Here is an 18,755-nt window from a genome sequence, read left to right on the forward strand (position 1 = left end):
TGAATTCTATTATTTGGGGTAGAATTGATAGCTGATAATGATCTCAGGGAACCTCTAGGCTACTGCTTGTTTCAGACTTTATTTTGATATGGTCATCTTACTTTTAATTAGCTTTCCAGATTCGTACTTAAGGATTCATAGCTTTCTTCAGGAGAACTGAAAGTCTATTCATGTGAATTTTTTTATTTTATCATACATCCTTCCTGTGTGGTAAGTGATGTTTTTCTTACTTAGAAGAGAGGGAAACTGAGACCCAAGTAATTGCTACATCCAAAGTCATAACAGTGATAGGACTAGAAGTTGAACCCAAAGAGGTAGAAATGTGTATTTCTTGTACATCAAAGAATGAGTTCCTTTTCTCACTGTTGCTTTAAATCTTAAATATTGCTATGTAGAATATTGTCCTCTCCTGTCATTCTCCTGGGTACTTTTCCATTTCTTTAGGTGGGTTATTCAGAATATTACTGGTTTCGGTTTCCTCTTGATTGTATCATTGACGTGAATTTATTCTTGCTTGCACATTGAATTTGTGGGAAATAAAAACCCAGTAATCCCAAATCCTTACCATTTGTGTTCGTCATAACAGTAAGCTTAGAAAGAAGGAAGGCATTTCTCTTTACACTGATGAGTTTTATCACTATACCAGAATGTGCTTTCATCCTCATACTATAATAGAATGAAAAAGAGGCCTGCATGAGTTAAATAGCTGTTGAGCTCCTACCAAGTTCAGTCATCACAGAGTATGTAGTAATTTCTGTTTTGTACTTTGTGATCTCATGCATACAATATTCAAATATAAGTTTCTAGAAAATACTTGTTCCATAGCTAAATATAAAACTTGGAAAGTTGTTTGAGCCACTGCTCCCAGTGGGTTTGGATAATGAAGAATTGGTTGACTTCTGATGAGTTTATTCATATCTGATGAGTTTATTCATATTGAAATTATACTGTTATTAATATTACTTGGCTGCATATTTATTGACATCTGCATTTAAGATTTCAAGTGTTTTCTGTCATTTCTCCCAGAGATGTTTAGTTTTGTTGTAACTTTTGTTTGATTATACCAATAAGTTAATGACTATGGGCCGGGCACGGTGGCTCAAGCCTGTAATCCCGGCACTTTGGGAGGCCGAGATGGGCGGATCACGAGGTCAGGAGATCGAGACCATCCTGGCTAACACGGTGAAACCCCGTCTCTACTAAAAAATACAAAAACCTAGCCGGGCGAGGTGGCGGGCGCCTGTAGTCCCAGCTACTCGGGAGGCTGAGGCAGGAGAATGGCGTAAAACCCGGGAGGTGGAGTTGCAGTGAGCCGAGATCGCGCCACTGCACTCCAGCCTGGGCAACAGAGCGAGACCCCGTCTCAAAAAAAAAAAAAAAAAGTTAATGACTATGCCTTTTAATTCCCTTGTAGATTTCATAGGGACGATGGTTTATCTAGGTGACAATTACAGTAGGACAGTGAAGTTATGTCGTGATTTGTGATCTCTTCTTTAATTTTGTCACTATACAAACCTTTTGTTTTATTTTTTATTATAGAAGTGCACCTATAATGTTTAAAAAAATTTTTTGAAAAGTTAGATTCATCTTCCCATTCTGCTCCCACACTGTTAAAAGTTTAACTGCTCCTAAGGTCTTTCTTAGGGCACATAAAAACAAACATACATATATTGATCTATGTATATGCCAGTGTATATTGTTCCTTTGAATAAAAAGTGAGTCATACTGTGATATATTTTATTATACTATATATGGTGATTTATTTTTTCCACTCAGTATTTTACCTGTTGCTCATCATTCCCCTGCTGATTGTAAGATTGTCTCCAGTTTTTCATTATTACATTAGCAAACATCTTTCTACATATTCTTATGTCCTTGTATGTATTATATATGAGTATTTCTGAAGGACAGATTCCTAAAAATGGAATTACCTTGTCAAAACGCATAGCCATCTTAAATTTTCATGTGTAATGTCAAATTGCCTTCCAGAAAGATAGTATAAGTTTACCTTCCTACCAAGTGTATATGAGCACTGGTTTTCCCACATATATTTACTGATATCAGATATCATCAATCTCTAAATATATAGCAACTTAATTTTTTAATGTACTATATACTTCATACAAATTAGCTTTTATTTTTATCAAAGTAATACATGCACTTCATAGTACAATAATTAAACAATGCTAAAAGTATTCCAAAAAAATGGTTCCTTGTCCAGTTCAGCTCTGATGAGATAACTACTTTCATTCTTTTAGCTTTTTCATGTAGTATCTATCTCTCTAATTCTAAAGTTTAGGCTTATTTATTTAGTGTATTAATTTTAGACATTAGTGATTTTATAGTAGACAGGGAGTTAGCATAACCCAAATATAAAGCAAGGTTTACATACCTACAGTCATCCCATCTTCCTATATGCAAGACCTTAAATAGTCATCTAATATGATTTGCAGTTTTTTGGGGGTGTTTTTTTTTTTTTTGAGACAGAGTCTCACTCTGTCGCCCAGACTGGAGTACAGTGGTGCGATCCTGGCTCTCTGCAACCTTCGCCTCCCGGGGTCAAGTGATTCTCCTGCCTCAGCCTCCCTAGTAGCTGGGTCTACAGGTGCCACCACCAGGCCTGGCTGATTTTTGTATTTTTTAGTAGAGACGGGGTTTTACCATATTGGCTAGGCTGGTGTGGAACTCCTGACTTCAAGTGATCCACCCACCTTGGTCTCCCAAAGTGCTAGGATTACAGGTGTGAGCCACCACACCTGGCCTCAGTTTTATTTTGAAGAGCAAAATGTTCAAGAGGCCACATTACCTGAAACATACTTATTTGATGCTTGTTTTCTATGCTTACAGAGGCTAGCTGACAGAACCAGTATTCGAGGGGGAAAAAAGAAAGAAGGTTAAAATTTAAAAGGTTTTAAGATAGTCCCATGATTTATATTATTAGTGTTCATAGTTGTTATATGATCTTGGGCAAGTTGCTTAGCCTATTTGGGCCACTGCCTCCTGTAAAATGGGAGTAACACTTATAAGGTTTAATACGCTGCTACAGATTTAAGTGCTGAATGTGCCTGACACATACTAAGCATATTACAAATATTATAATAACCATAATAGAGTAGTAACAAAAATAGTCCAACATGGCTGGGTGCAGTGGCTCATGCCTGTAATCCCAGCAGTTTGGGAGGCCGAAGGGGGCGAATCACTTGAGGCTAGGAGTTCGAGATCAGCCTGGACAACATGGCGAAACCCCATCTCTACCAAAAATACAAAAATTACCCAGGTATTGTGGCACACACTGTAATCCCAGCTTCTCAGGAGAGTGAGGCATGAGAATCACTTGAACCTGGGAAACAGAGGTTACCATAAGCCAAGATCATGCCACTGCACTCCATCCTGAACAACAGAGCAAGTCCAATATTAGGTTATTGTAGAATTTACAAATAAACTCCTATAGGACGAAATGTGTTTTAAGAGTTCAACTCATAAATTTAGTTTATTTCTCTACCTATAGAGATTTGTCGATTCTTATAGGTAGAGAAATAAACCAAATTCCAACTGCTCCTTATGCTCATTTCTCTGGGTGTTAAGAGTGGGAGAGGGAAGACTTGACAAATTTACTGAAAGAGGTATGGGAGCATGAAAGCCTTAGACAAGGTACAAAGATCCACTAACAGAAAGAGAAAATCCGAAAGAAGTTCCAAAACATTGATCACAGGTTTGGAGTTTGATAGTTCACAGCTCTATGTATAGAGAAGAGCTTAACAATAGCAGTACCAGAATTGGTAGCTTTAAATTATAAGCATTGCCTCATAAGGGAAACATGAAGACTTGGAGACATGGCAGTGAAGAAGGAGGAAGAAGAAAAAATTCTTCAGGAAAAGAAAAAAACTGAACTTAGAGAAGAGGGTGTTCTTGAACTAGCAGCTCTGCCTATGAAACGAACAGAAATAGAAAAGAGCAGGCCACATCCATGCAGAACTATAAGAAAAAACAAACAGGAAATGTGAATCAGCATTTCAACTGATGAAAACTACCCCCATCAAAAACAGCAGGAAAAGGCCGGGCACAGTGGCTCAAGCCTGTAATCCCAGCACTTTGGAAGGCCGAGACGGGCGGATCACGAGATCAGGAGATCAAGACCATCCTGGCTAACACGGTGAAATTCCATCTTTACTAAAAAATACAAAAAAACTAGCTGGGCGAGGTGGCGGGCGCCTGTAGTCCTAGCTACTCGGGAGACTGAGGCAGGAGAATGGCATGAACCCGGGAGGCGGAGCTTGCAGTGAGCCGAGCCGAGATCCAGCCACTGCACTCCAGCCTGGGCGACAGAGTGAGACTCCGTCTCAAAAAAAAAAAAAAAGAAAACAGGAAAAAATTGACACAGTGCTCCAAGTGAAATTAAACATCCTGAAACCAATGTTGAGAGATTTGAAAAATAAAATTAAGAAATATTCTGAAACAAATATAAAACTTGGAACAGAAAGGAACAAAAAGCATTAAGAAATGAACACAAAGTAGATTAAACAGAAAAATAGAAGATGAAATGATAACCAGTAATGAAGTTTTAACATTCCCACAGGACAAAATTGACCAAGTTGAAATGGGAGATGGATCCGAAGTTTACTGTATATAATTGGTGTCCTTAAATATTTAAAACTATAATCCAAGAAGACTTTCTGGAAGTGAAAAGAGATCTGAATCTAGACCTCAGAAGTTCATACCAGAAGGCACACTTAAAGATACTTCCTAGTAAAGCTGTATGACTGTAAAGATGCAAAGAATTCTCAGGGTCTCCAGGCAAAGACGTGACATAGAGGCAAGAGAATTAATTAGCCCATTGTCAGATTTCTCAAAAGCAACGTAACAAAGCAAGACAGCAGAGCAGCATGAGGAAAGTGACTGCTAGCCAAGGATTTTATATCCAGCTAACTGTTGTTCAGGTATTAAGACTGCAGAACAACAGTTTTAATATGCAAGAACTCAGGAAATACTCTACTTGTTTACCCCTTCTGAGGACACTCAAAAATGATGACTTTCATCTAAAAGAGATAGTTGGGAAATTTCCTACAAAAAGACTGTGACAATAAGTATTTCAGATATCTTTTTGAACTAAGATTAAAACCAATAGTGGGGACCTAGAGAATACAGTAGTACATAAATGTTATACGTTCTGACAAAGCAGAAAGAATGCAACTGAAATATAAGGGGATGGGAAAGGGAAAGAAAAGGAAAAACTAAGGCCATGTGTGGTGGCTCACACCTGTAATCCCAGCACTTTGGGAGGCTTAGGTGGGTAGATTACTTGAGCCCAGGAGTTCTAGACCAGCCTGGGCAACATAGTGAGACCCAGTCTCTACAAAAAAAAAAAAAAAAAAAAGTTTAGCCAGGCGTGGTGGTTCATGCCTGTAATCCCAGCTACTCAGGAGACTGAAGTAGGAGTCTCATTTGAGCCCAGGAGGTCAAGGCTGCAGAGAGCTGTGTTTGCCTAACTGCACTCCAGCCTGGGCAACAGAATGAGACCCTGTCTAGAACTGTTCTTTTCAGAACTAGAATAAGATTAATTACTGTAGTTGAAATAATATGAGGGAGTCAGAGGCTACCATCTAAAACTGAAAGACCAAATAGAAAAGATTAGGTAAGAAAAAAGATACAACATACTATAAAAGCTATTAATATAAAGGTAAGCATATTAGGAGGACTTTCCAAAATACTGAGAGAAATTTTTTAAGGGACAAAGAAAAGTATGATGGAATAGGAAAAAAGTGTACAGTACATAATGCACACCCTAATGATAAAATATGTGGAGAATTGAGAGCAAACATAAAGGCCAGGACAAAGATGTACCAGGCAAATAGAAACCCCAAGAATCCAAGACTGGCGATGCTGATAGCAAAGTAGAATTCAAACCAAAAAAAGCATTAAATCAGACAAAAGAGAACAGTTTATAATGCTAGAAACCATGATTCACAACAAAGAATAACAGTTAAATATGTACCAAATAACACAGCAACAATCTGTATAAAGCAAAATCTGTATGAAGTATAAGAAGAAATAAAAAACTCAAATCAGAGGACTTTGTTTTTTTGTTTTTTTTTTTTTTTTTGAGACGGAGTCTCACTCTGTCGCCCAGGCTGGAGTGCAGTGGCCGGATCTCAGCTCACTGCAAGCTCCGCCTCCCGGGTTCACGCCATTCTCCTGCCTCAGCCTTCTGAGTAGCTGGGACTACAGGCGCCCGCTGCCTCGCCCAGCTAGTTTTTTGTATTTTTTAGTAGAGACGGGGTTTCACCGTGTTAGCCAGGATGGTCTCGATCTCCTGACCTCGTGATCCGCCAGTCTCGGCCTCCCAAAGTGCTGGGATTACAGGCTTGAGCCACCGCGCCTGGCCTAAAATCAGAGGACTTTGACACTTAGCACAAGATGTAGTAGATTAAAAAAGGATATAAAAGATCTAAATAATATAATGCAAATCTTCAAGTATATCCCTAATAATCAAGAATATACTGTTTCCATCCCGCACCCCCCCCCCCCCGGTCTCCCAGGCTGGAGTACAGTGGCATGGTCACAGCTCACTGCAGCCTTGACCTCCCCGCCTCAGGTAATCCTCCCTCCTCAGTCTCCCAAGTAGCTGGGACCACAGGTGCACACCACCATGCCCAGCTAATTTTTTCTTTTTGCTTATTGTAGAGACGAAGTCTCTCCATGTTGCCCAGGCTGGTCTCAAACTCTTGGGTTCAAGCAGTCTTCCTGCCTTGGCCTCCCAAAGTGCTGGGATTATAGGCGTGAGCCACCATGCTGGGCCAGAGAGTATGTTCTTTTTAAACACAGAATATTCACAAAAAAATTGTCCATCTATTAGAAAACCATTAGTAGGTCCCATACAAGAAAACAAAAACCCAAAAAGCAAAAGGACATTGCACTTCCGTCTTGAAATTAAGAAACCTTGTATTATGTATTCACAGAAAACCTTGTATAAGAATTTGTGTGGCACTTTTATTCGTAATAAAATCTGGATGAAGAAAGGGTAAGCTGATACATTGACAAATATTACTCAGCAATAAAAAGAAACCCTTTGTACATGTAACATGAATGAATCTCAGAAATACTATGCTGACTGGAAGAAATTAGACACAAAAATATCCATGCGATTTTATGCCATTTATATAAAATCTTAAATATATACAAAATATAGCCAAAGCTGATAGAACTCAGGATTGGGGAGAGCTAGAGTGGGAAAGGACAGGAAAGAGCTTTCTAGAGTGACAGAAAAGTCCTATATTTGGATAAGTGTTTAACAGCATGCCTTAATTTTAAAACTTTTTAACGGGTAAGAGGGAAACACAAATTGCAAAGTTTCTGGAAAATGTTGATAAGGAAAATACTACATAATACTACCTACCAGAATCTGTGGAATACATTTAAAGCAGTGAGCAGAGGAAAATTCATAGCCCTGAACACTTACATAAATGAAAATAAATTTCCAATTCAGAAATGAACAAAGTAAACTGAAAGCACGAGAAAGGAAATAAAGATAAAAGTAGACGTTAATGAGTTAACAGAAAAACTATACGTGTAGATGATGAATCAATCTTGGACTCTTGAGGGAAGAGTCACATAATAGATAAGTCACTAGCTAATTTAACCAAGTGGGGAAAGGGAAAAAGCACAAATCATATTTTAAGAAATGACAACGGGAAAATAACATTGGATACAGAGGAAATTGAGAACTATTTTAATACAGAACTATTTTGCACACCTCTGTACAAATACATTTCAAAACCTAGATGAAATGGATAATTTCTTAGGAAAATACAGTTTAATAAAATGGACCTCACTAGAGATGAAAAGAAAATAACACCAATTTTCCTAGAAGAAATAGAAATTTGTCAAGGAACCATCCCACCAAACACCAGGCCTAGGTGGTTTCACAGGGGAATTCTGCCTGATCAGATATTCCCGATGCTACATGAATATAGAAAATGGAAAGCTAATTATTTTTATGACGTAAGAGTAATACTGGACTGTGCGCAGTGGCTCACACCTGTAATCCCAACATTTTGTGAGGCCAAGGTAGGAAGGTCACTTGACCCCAGGAGTTTGAGATCGGCCTGGGCAATTGTTGTGAGACTTCAGCTCTACAAATAACTAAAAAATTAGCTGAGCACAGTGGTGTGTGCCTGTAGTCCCAGCTACTTCGGAGGGCTGGGATGGGAGGATCACTTGAACCCAGGGGTGTTGAGGCTGCAGTGAGCCAAGATCATGCCACTGCACTCCAGCCTGGGCAATAGAGCAAGACCCTGTCTCAAAAAAAAAAAGTAATACTGATTCTTAACCTGATAAAGATAGCTCAAAAAGTGAAAATTACAGAGATACCACATACAGATACTAATGGAAAACTATTATTGTGCAGTCTCTCACACCATATTACAAAAATATGATGAGTGAGTTTTATACCAGGAATACGAGGATGATTCAGTATTTAGAAATCTGTTTATGTAATTCACCATATTAATCGGTCAAAAGAGAAAAAGTTGTGTTCTCTTTATAGAAGCTGAAAAAGCCTATGACAAAATTCAACACGTGTTCCTAACAGAAACCTTTCAGAAAATATGAATGGATGAATACTTCCTTAACATATAATATTTTTATTTTTATGAATACACACATATGCACATGTACATAGCCTTAACCCTAAAGCCAGAATCTTATTAAGAAACACCACAATCAAGAATAAAGTAAGGATGCCCATTTTCTCCATGACTTAACATTATACTGGAAATATGAGCCCATACAGATAGAAAAGAAAACAAATGGCCGGGCACGGTGGCTCACGCATGTATTCTCAGCACTTTGGGAGGCTGAGGCGGGTGGATCACCTGAGGTGAGGAATTCGAAACCAGCCTGGCCAACGTGGTGAAACCCCATCTCTACTAAGAATTTTTTTTTTTTTAATTATCCAGGTGTGGTGGCATGCACCTATAGTCCCAGCTACTCAGGAGGCTAAGGTAGGAGAATCGCTTGAACCCTGGAGGCAGAGGTTGCAGTGAGCTGAGATTGCACCAATGCACTCCAGCCTGGGCAACAGAGTGAGACTCTGTCTCAAAAAAGAAATTAGAGACGTAACAGTGGAAAAAGAAGAAAAGATTCTCTGTTAGTGACATGATTGTTTATCTAGAAAGCCTTAGAAAATCAATGACAAAATTACCTTCAAACAATTCAGCGAGTTAGGATATAAAATAATAAACCTTCATGTAGTGAGAAAATAACCAGTTAAGAAAATACAACAGGCCGGGCGCGGTGGCTCAAGCCTGTAATCCCAGCACTTTGGGAGGCCGAGACGGGCGGATCACGAGGTTAGGAGATCGAGACCATCCTGGCGAACACGGTGAAACCCCGTCTCTACTAAAAAAAAATACAAAAAACTAGCCAGGCGTGGTGGCGGCGCCTGTAGTCCCAGCTACTCGGGAGGCTGAGTCAGGAGAATGGCGGGAACCCGGGGGGCGGAGCTTGCAGTGAGCTGAGATCCGGCCACTGCACTCCAGCCCGGGCGACAGAGCCAGACTCTGTCTCAAAAAAAAAAAAAAAAAAAAAAAAGAAAATACAACAAAAGAGAAGATGACAATAGCAACAACAAAACATAGATTGAGCATCCCTAATCCGAAAATCCAAAGTCCAAAATACTCCAAAATTTGAAACTCTTTGAGCACGGACATGACACCACAGATAAACCACATGGCAACTGAGTGACACCTTTGCTCTCTGCTGGTTCAGTGTACACAAACCTTACTAAATGCACAATTTTTTTTTATACTGTATAAAATTATCTTCAGTCTATGTATATAAGTTGGATATGAAACAAACAAATTTCGTGTTTAGACTTGGGTCTCATCCCCAAGATATCTTATGTGTATGCACATATTCCAAAATCTGAAATGCTTCTGGTCCCAAGCATTTTGGATAGGGAGTACTCAACCTGTAATTAAATTCCTAAGGATTTACTTTTTAAAAATGTGTTAAAAACCTATGTGAAGCAGGCTATATAAAACATTCCCAAAAGACACAAAGCAGACTTGAACAAATGGAAAGACATCTGTTGTTCTTTAGACATATCAAAATGTCACTTTTTCCCAAGTTAATTCGAAATTTAATGAGATCCTAATATAAAGACTGATAACTTTTTGGTATAGAGTTGAACTATCTAATACTGAAATGCACTTGGAAAAATAAACATGCAAGAATGTAAAAACATTAAGAGATTTTTGAGGGGGTTTCTAGCTCTGCGAGATATCAAAATACATTCCAAACCCTTAATGATTCAGAAAGCAAGACATTGACAAAAGAATAGACAGACCAGGGAAATAGTGTGAAATCCAGAAATGGACACAACTACATATGGAAACCTAGCACTTAAAGTGGTATTTTAAATCACTGAGACAAAGATGGACAGTTTGATAAAAGATGTTGGTACAACTAGATAGCCATTTGGAAAAAATATTAGAGCTGTTCTTCATGCCATACATAATAATAAAGTCCAGACACATCAGATCTAAATATAAAAACTATACAAATGCCAGGAAAAAATATGGGAAAATTTTTCTGTACCATGCTTCAGGAAAAAGTTTTCTGACTCATGATCAAGGTACAGTGAAATAAAATACTGATAAATTTTGCTACCTAAGATATTTTAAATGGGAAAAACTTCATGTGCAAAATCACAATTTTCCATACATACAGATAAAGGGTAAATGTAAATTTCTCAATGCCAAGAACTTTGAAGAAAATTAAGACTAAAAACCCTAAAGAAGAAAAAAGGTAGAGGTAGGCACATAAAACCACAAAAAAGAAAATAAAATCCTCTAGGGCCGGGCGCAGTGGCTCACGCTTGTAATCCCAGCACTTTGGGAGGCCAAGGCGATCAGATCACGAGGTCAGAAGATCGAGACCATCTTGGCTAACACCGTGAAACCCTGCCTCTACTAAAAACACAAAAAATTAGCTGGGCCTGGTGGCACGCTCCCCAGCTACTCGAGAAGCTGAGGCAGGAAAATCGCTTGAACCTGGGAAGCAGAGGTTGCAGTGAGCCGAGATGGTGCCACTGCACTCCAGCCTGGGCGACAGAGTGAGACTCTGTCTTTAAAAAAAAATGCTCTGTAAAACTGCCCTGAGTGCCCAGATCTTGGCTTTCAATACCAGTTCTTTGCTAATAAGGACTAGAGTTCCTTGGAAAAATTATTGATTTCAGGGCTGGAGCAACATAGGTATAAAATGAGCCTGGAATATCTTGATATGCAAGAAAGTAAGGAATTCCTCAAAATACAGATGGAAGTATGTCAAAAGGACATTAGGAGGCCTGGCTTGGTGGGTCACGCCTGTAATCCCAGCACTTTGGGAGGCTGAGTCGAGCAGATCACTTGAGGCCAGGAGTTCGAGACCAGCCTGGCCAACATGGTGAAACCCTGCCTCTAGTAAGAATACAAAAATTAGCCTGGCTTGCTGGTGCACACCTGTAATCCCAGCACCTCAGAAGGCTGAGGCACAAGAATCACTTGAACCCAGGAGGCAGAGGTTGCAGTAAGCTGAGATCACGCCGCTGCACTGGCAACGGGGAGACTGTCTCAGGAAAAAAAAGGCACACAAGAACGAGTTCAGGGGCATCATTGTGGCCAAATCTGGCATATTTCGAACCCCAGAATAAGAATAGTGATGAATGATAAACCACTGGGAAAAAAATAGAAGTTAGTGAATTCATACTGATAATGAATAGGTAGGTATGTCAATAAAAGGGGATGATGACAATATTTCTTGCTGACTGATAGAAAAAAGTGCTGGAGTTGGGAAATCGTTTTGCAGCCACCATATTAATGATTGGTTTGGCACAAGTTATCATAAGATGCCAAATTTAAGAATGGCAGTGAGACTTCAGTGAGAAACAATGTGATCATATTTCAAAATGTGTCCCTGAGGTTGCTGTTGGTTGCAAGGAGAAATACATAGTATACAGTGGAAAACTGGACTACACCTTAAAAAAGTAATCAAAATTAACATCACTAGTGAGAGACAGATAGGAATCTTGTGACTCTGGTTACGATATCCTGAGGTCAAATGTAGTATTATGGGGTACATAACCAGAGTCTCCTAAGGACACAGGCACATCAGATGAACCTCAAATGAGAAGCATTCTGTTAAGGGTGAAGGGGCTTGCTTGCATTCTTCAAAAATAATTTCAAACCAAACATGTCAGTGTACACCTGTAATCCCAGTTACTCAGGAGGCTGTGGCGGGAGGATCATTTGACACCAGGAGTTTGAGTCCAGCCTGGGCAACGTAGGGAGACCCTGTGTCTAAAAAAAATTAAAACTAATCTTCCAGATTAAAGGACACTAAAAGATAAATATGACTTTTTAATTTTCATGTGATCCTGGTCCTGAAGGAGGAAATGCTATAAAGACATTGAGTCAGTTGGAATGTGTATGGTGAATTAGGGGTAAGTATCATATATTGTCAGATTTCCTAAAACTGATAACTATACTCCAGTTACAAGAAAATGTTTTTATTCCAAGGAAATGCACTTTGAATTATTTTGGGATATGTAACTTTCAAATTATTCAGAAAAACTATGTGTTTAGAGAAGAAAAAATGGGGTAAAGTATTAGTAATTGGTGAGTTTGAGTAGAGTACACAGGACTTCATTGTATTATTCTTCTAACTTTCCTGAAAGTTCAAAGTTATTTCCAAATGGCTTTAAAAAAAAAAAAAACTGACAACTATACTGGCATACCATTTTTCATCCATCATTTTGGGAAAAATTCAGACACTTGACAATACATTCCCAGTGCCTCTGGGGAAACAAGCACTCTCAATATTGCTGGTGCAAATGATTACATTTCTTTTGAGTGGAATTTGGCAATGTCTAACAAAATTACATATACATATATCCTACCCAGCAATCCCATTTCTGAGAGTATACCCTGGAGATATACCATGCACAGTGTAAAAACACAGATACATAAGTTTGCTGCAGCATATTTGTAATTGCAAAACGTTGAAAACTAAATGTTGAAACAAGAAATTTATTGAATAAACATTCACAATGGAGTACTATGCAGCTGTAAGGATAAGGAAGATGTCAGTGCACTGAAATGGAATGATTTCCAGGATATATTTCTAAACTAATAAAAACAAAGGACAGAGGAATATAGTATGTGACTTTTGTGTAGGAAATGGAAATAAGAAAACATATGTATACCTGTACATATTCTGTTTACTTTTTCAAAATGTACACAAACAAGAAGGATGAACCAGATAGTGATAAAGTTGGTTACCTGCTTAACAGGGTGGGTGGTGAGGCAGGGAAGGAAATGACATTTCTTTGAGTTACACCTATTTGTATAGTTCTTTATTTTTGCAAGAAGGATGATCTTTCCAGTAGTCCCCCCAAAAATGAAGTTAATCCAATAAGGATGATGGAGGAGACTAAAAACCAAAAGCAAACCAATTCTAACTTATCTCAAGTCAGTAACAACCACATTGAAATAAATAAGCTAATCCAAGTAACATTTGTACTCAGTAGTCAGTCTAGAGAGAAGTGACTGCAAAGAAATACTGAACTCTTAACAGTTTTTTTGTAGTGGTATGCTGTAATGCTTCTGTAACTATTTAAATGTCTAAAAGGGTTGAGCAAATGAGTAGATAGGTTTTGTTAAGAGCCAGCATTCTGTTGAAAAAGACAAATGTGAAGTGTGGGAAGGTGAGAAAAAAGCCCTTGTGGGGATGGCTTGGAATTGGGGATTTAAGTGTGAACTCATAGTTTTTGAAAATACATGTGTGTATACATATGTCACATACGTGTGTGTATATATTCTTTGTCCAGTGGAAAGGCCCAGAATCAAAGAGATACCCAAATAGCAATAAGTACATTGAATACCTAGATCTGTATTTCTTATATCATTCCCCACTAAAAGATACCAAGGCTGTTAGGAGAAATGTTTGGTTCCAGGGCTGGCACAGAGAAATGGTTATAAGATAAGCCTGGAATATCTTGTTATGCCAGAAAGTAAGGAAATGCTCAGAAAATCATAGAGGCATATCAGAATGACACAGGAGTAGGCTCTGAGGGGCTCCCACTGACCTACTCTGGGACGGTATGATCCCCCAGATAATTAAGGACAATAATGAGTTATAAACCCTTGAAAAGTAGGCTGGGCGTGGTGGCTCACACCTATAATCCTAGCACTTTGGGAGGCCGAGGCGGGCAGATCACTTGAAGTCAGGAGTTCGAAACCAGCCTGGCCAAAATGGTGAAACGCCATCTTTACTAAAAATACAAAAAAAAAAAAAAAAAAAATAGTAGGCTTGGTGGCAGGCGCCTGTAATCCCAGCTACTTGGGAGGCTGAGGCAGAAGAATTGCCTGAACGTGGGGGGTGGAGGTTGCAGCGAGCCGAGATAGCACCACTGCACTCCAGCCTGGGCAACAGTGAGATGCCATCTCAAAAAAATAAAATGAAACATTGAAAAATAGAAATCCATTAGTTGATAGCAATAGTAAGTAAAAAGAGAAAAAAGAGAGCTCTTCCTTAGAGAATGCTGACTGCTGAACATACAGGGAATGTTGGGGTTGGGAAATCATCACAGTGAGAGATTGGGCAAGAATCATTGGATCCTAAATCTTGAGTGAAAATTTGATGAGCTGAATATTTGCATTGTCTTTAAGTGTCTCCCCATAGATTGCTTATTAAAGAAAATAGCAAAAGTACAGTGGAGAAACTAGACCATATATAGTCCAGGACATTAACACAAGCCAGGTGCAGTGGCTCATACCTGTAATCCTGGCACTTTGGTTTGGGAGACCAAGGTGGGAGGATCACATGAGGCCAGGAGTTTGAGACCAGCCTGACGAACATGGCAAAACCCTGCCTCAACGAAAAGTACAAAAATTAGCTGGGCGAGGTGGCGCACGTGTGTAATCCCAGCTATTCAGGAGGCTGAGGCAAAAGGATTGCTTGAACCCCAGAGTTGGAGGTTGCAGTGAGCCGAAATCACACCACTGCACTCCAGCCTGGTTAGCAGAGGGAGACCCTGTCTCCAAAAAAAAAAAAAAAAAAAAAATTAACATCACCAATAAGGGACAGATTGACATCATGGCTCTGGAATCGATGCCTTGAAAATGATAGCATCAATTAGGCAGTGCAACCTAAGTATAATCCTGAGGACACCTAAAACCCAAAACAAGGAAATTTTTATTTTTTAAAAAAGGAAATCTATACAGAAGAATTCCAAATACTTTATATGAATACTCCACTCTCAAGAAAGGGAGTATAACTCCCTGCTCCTTAAGTGTGGGGTATACATAGTCACTTTGTTCCAAGGAGTATAGTTTGGGAAGGAATTCAGACTAATTTCACAGCAGAGAAACCTGATAAACACTAACTCAACCGGATGATCAAGGTCAATGTCAACATTGATAAGTCATGTTAGTAGGTATCGTTGAAATGCTGTGATACCAAGGACACTTTACCTCTGGGTGTACCTGCCAAAAACATAACCCCAGCCTGATAATGAGGAAACTATCAGACAAGTTGCAATGGAACAGACAGCAAAATATCCAACCAAGATTCCTCAAAACTGTCAAGGTCATGAAAAACCAAGAAAACCTGAGAAATTCTCACAACCAGGAGAAGCCGTTTGACACCTTAAATAATGGAGACTTAACAGTGACTAAATGTACTGTGGAATCTTGGAACAGAAAAGAACAGTAAAAATGAGGGAAAACTGAAAGTATAGACTTAATGACAGTGTACGTATCAGTATTTCATTTATTTTAGCATGTTCAATGCTAATTTAAGATGTTAATGGTGGACACTGGGCCGTATGGGAACTCTACTAAATTTTCACTTTCACTGTAAATTTATAACTTCCGAAAAAATAAAGTCTTTAAGAAAAAAAGACTTTGAGAACAGTTATAGATTTATAGAAAAAGGGTAAAAAGTCTTAAAGGGACTGCATTCTTAAAAGACATCAAATATAAAAAAAGATAAGGTCTCCCTCTAGATTAAAGACCAAGGCACATGACAAATGAAATACAGGACCCTGGACTGAAGAAAAAAAGATCTTGTAAAGGGTGTTGTTGAGTCAGTTGACGAAACTGGGGGATGGATGGTAGATCAGATGAAAGTATTGGGTTAATGTTAAACTCCTTGAAGATGATAGCTGACCTGTGATTATGTAAGAGAATGTCCTTATTACTAGGAAAGGCACATTGAAGGATGAGGCAATAATTCTCAACTGGGATTTTTTTTTTTTTTCTCTCCTGGGAACATTTGGCAATGCCTAAAGGCGTTTTTGGTTGTCACAGCTGGGGGATAAAGGCGAGTGTTACTGCCACAAATGATGCTGGACATCTCGTAATGAACAGGCTAGCCTCCTATAACAAAGCATTTTCTGGCCCAAGGTAATATCACCAAGGTTAAGAAACCCTGAGCTGTGCTTCTACTTCTGATTTACAGGTAAAAGGGCTTAAAGAATATAAACCATTCATTAACGGTTGAGAGGGAAAAAATATACATGTAGAGAGGAATAATTGGGAGAAAATGTTAATCATTGGTCAGTCAAGATAAAGGGTGTTTAGATGTTCTTTGTATTGTTGTAACTTATAAATTTATAAATAAAAAGTTAAGTATTTTATGGTAAAAACCTATAACCATCCTTAAAGTGATCTTATAATAAAGGACATGATCTTATAGTAAAGGGCAGTAATTTAAGATTAGTGAATTAAGCTTTATGAAAAATAAAAAATGTATTAGTTGATACAAATAGACATTTGCTCTTTTACTCTGTATCCCCTAAACTGTTTTTATTCAAGTTGATGAAAAAAAATTCTGTTTTTTTAATCTCATTGGGAAATGAGAAATGAGGGGCCACCTTGTTTTCACACTTACCCACTTCATTGACTTTTTTTTTTTTTTTGAGACGGAGACTCGCTCTGTCGCCCAAGCTGTAGTGCAGTGGCGTGATCTGGGCTCACTGCAGCCTCCTCCTCCAAGGTTCAAGCAGTTCTTCTGCCTCTGCCTCCCGAGTAGCTGTAACTACAGATGCACACCACCCCGCCCAGTTCATTTTTGTATTTTTAGTAGAGACATGGTTTTTACCATGTTAGCCAGGCTGATCTCGAACTCCTGACTTCAAGTGATCCATCCACCTCAGCCTCCCAAAGTGCTGGAATTACAGGCATGAGTCACCGCACCCAGCCCACTTCATTGACTTTTATCACAAGTTTTGTTTAAATTGCTAGTGTTTATATAGTACATAAATAGTATTTACAGCTTCCCAGCCTGTCACTGTACTGTTTCCTTTCTGATACAACTTTGTTTCCTGCAGTTACTGATTGGTTCACTTTTTTCATTTAGTCAGTGTTGAAAGTACCTGTTGCCTTTTTCCACATGCTGCTGCAACAAGCTCCAAACACAAAGATTCGTATTTTTCCTAGAGCCCTTCCAGAGCCATCATCCATCTTCTTTTTCTAATACAATCTGGTTGCTGTCTAAACCTGCTATACAGCTGTAACCCTGAGACATCCCTTTATCACTGCTTTAGAAACTCCCATTACCTCTGTGCTGTATTGAATCATGTAGTTCCTGAATCAACCATCTTCCTCTTTCTTAGTTACTTTGATGTTACAGTGAAGCATGTCTTCTAATCATCTCCTGAGAAAAAGTGAACATGAGAGCTAAGTTTTTTGAAAGGGCTTCAGGGGCATATCTGAAAATACATTTTCTACCCTTAGACTTGGTTGATAATTTGGATGGCTATAGATTTTTTTTAACAGCCTCATTGAAGTAAAAATTGACAAAATTAAACTGCACAGAAACATAGGTGTACACTCATGAAACCTTCACCACAATCTAGATAGTATATTCCTCATCTCCAAAAGTTTTCTCACGCTTCTTTATAACTCCCATTTTCCACTCCTGGCTCCCACCCCATCCCCAGGTAATTACTGATCTGCCTTCTGTCACTATACGGCTAGTTTGCATTTGTAAAGAGTCATACAGTAAGACTTTTTTGGTCTGGCTTACATTCATAATTGTTTAAAAGTTTATCCACACTGTCTATCAATAATTCATTCCTTTTTATTACCAGGAAGCAAAATGGAATCATTGTATGGATGTACCACAATTTGTGTAATCACGTACTGATGAGCATTTAAATTGTTTCCAGTTTGGGGCTATGATGACCATTGGTGTTTATGTCTTTGTATGGGTATAAGCCTTCATGGAATGGATGGTAGGTGGTTGTTTAACTTTTTAAGAAACTGCCTGCTTTCCAACATGCTTGTACCATTTTACATTCCCATCCACAATGAATGAGAGTTCCATTTGCCATGCTGACTGTAGGGACTTTTATAAATTTTAGTCATTCTAAGAGGTGTGTTACAGTATCTTATGGTTTTAATTTGCGTTTTCTCAATAACTGCTGATGTTGAGCATCTTTTCATGTTGCTACTCGCCATCTGTATATCTTTGAATTTCTGTTTAGATCTTTTGCCCCTTTTTATGAATCGAGTTATTTCAGTCATTGAATTTTGATACTACTTTATGTTTCTAGATACAAATCCTTTATCAAATCTATGATTTGCAAATGTTTTTCCCAGTCTGTGCTTGTCTTATTCTCTTAAACATCGTCTTTCAAAGAGCAGAAATTCTTCATTTTGACGAAATCTACTTTATGAATTTTTCTTTTTTCTTTCTTTTCTTTTTTTTTTTTT

General features: G+C 38.6%; 1 protein-coding gene across 13 annotated transcripts in view; it reads left to right on the forward strand.

The window, feature by feature from the left end:
- The window catches only part of LOC105472403 (mbt domain containing 1), an 89,405-nt gene that overhangs the window by 8,430 nt on the left and 62,220 nt on the right, over nucleotides 1-18,755 (forward strand). For 2 of the 13 annotated variants that reach the window (XM_071082947.1, XM_011725649.3), the window contains exon 3: nucleotides 12,425-12,478. The exons of 10 other annotated variants lie outside the window; for them this stretch is intronic. Coding sequence is in view for 1 of the 3 variants with exons in the window: in XM_071082946.1 (XP_070939047.1) it covers nucleotides 18,263-18,274 (12 nt within the window). In the remaining 2 variants the exon portion in view is untranslated. Of the gene's footprint in view, nucleotides 1-12,424; nucleotides 12,479-18,130; nucleotides 18,275-18,755 lie in introns of all 13 variants that reach the window. One more of the 13 variants, XM_071082946.1, reaches the window with a different exon arrangement.

The sequence above is a fragment of the Macaca nemestrina genome, chromosome 17 (assembly GCF_043159975.1).
Source record: "Macaca nemestrina isolate mMacNem1 chromosome 17, mMacNem.hap1, whole genome shotgun sequence".
NCBI classification, from domain to species: domain Eukaryota; kingdom Metazoa; phylum Chordata; class Mammalia; order Primates; family Cercopithecidae; genus Macaca; species Macaca nemestrina.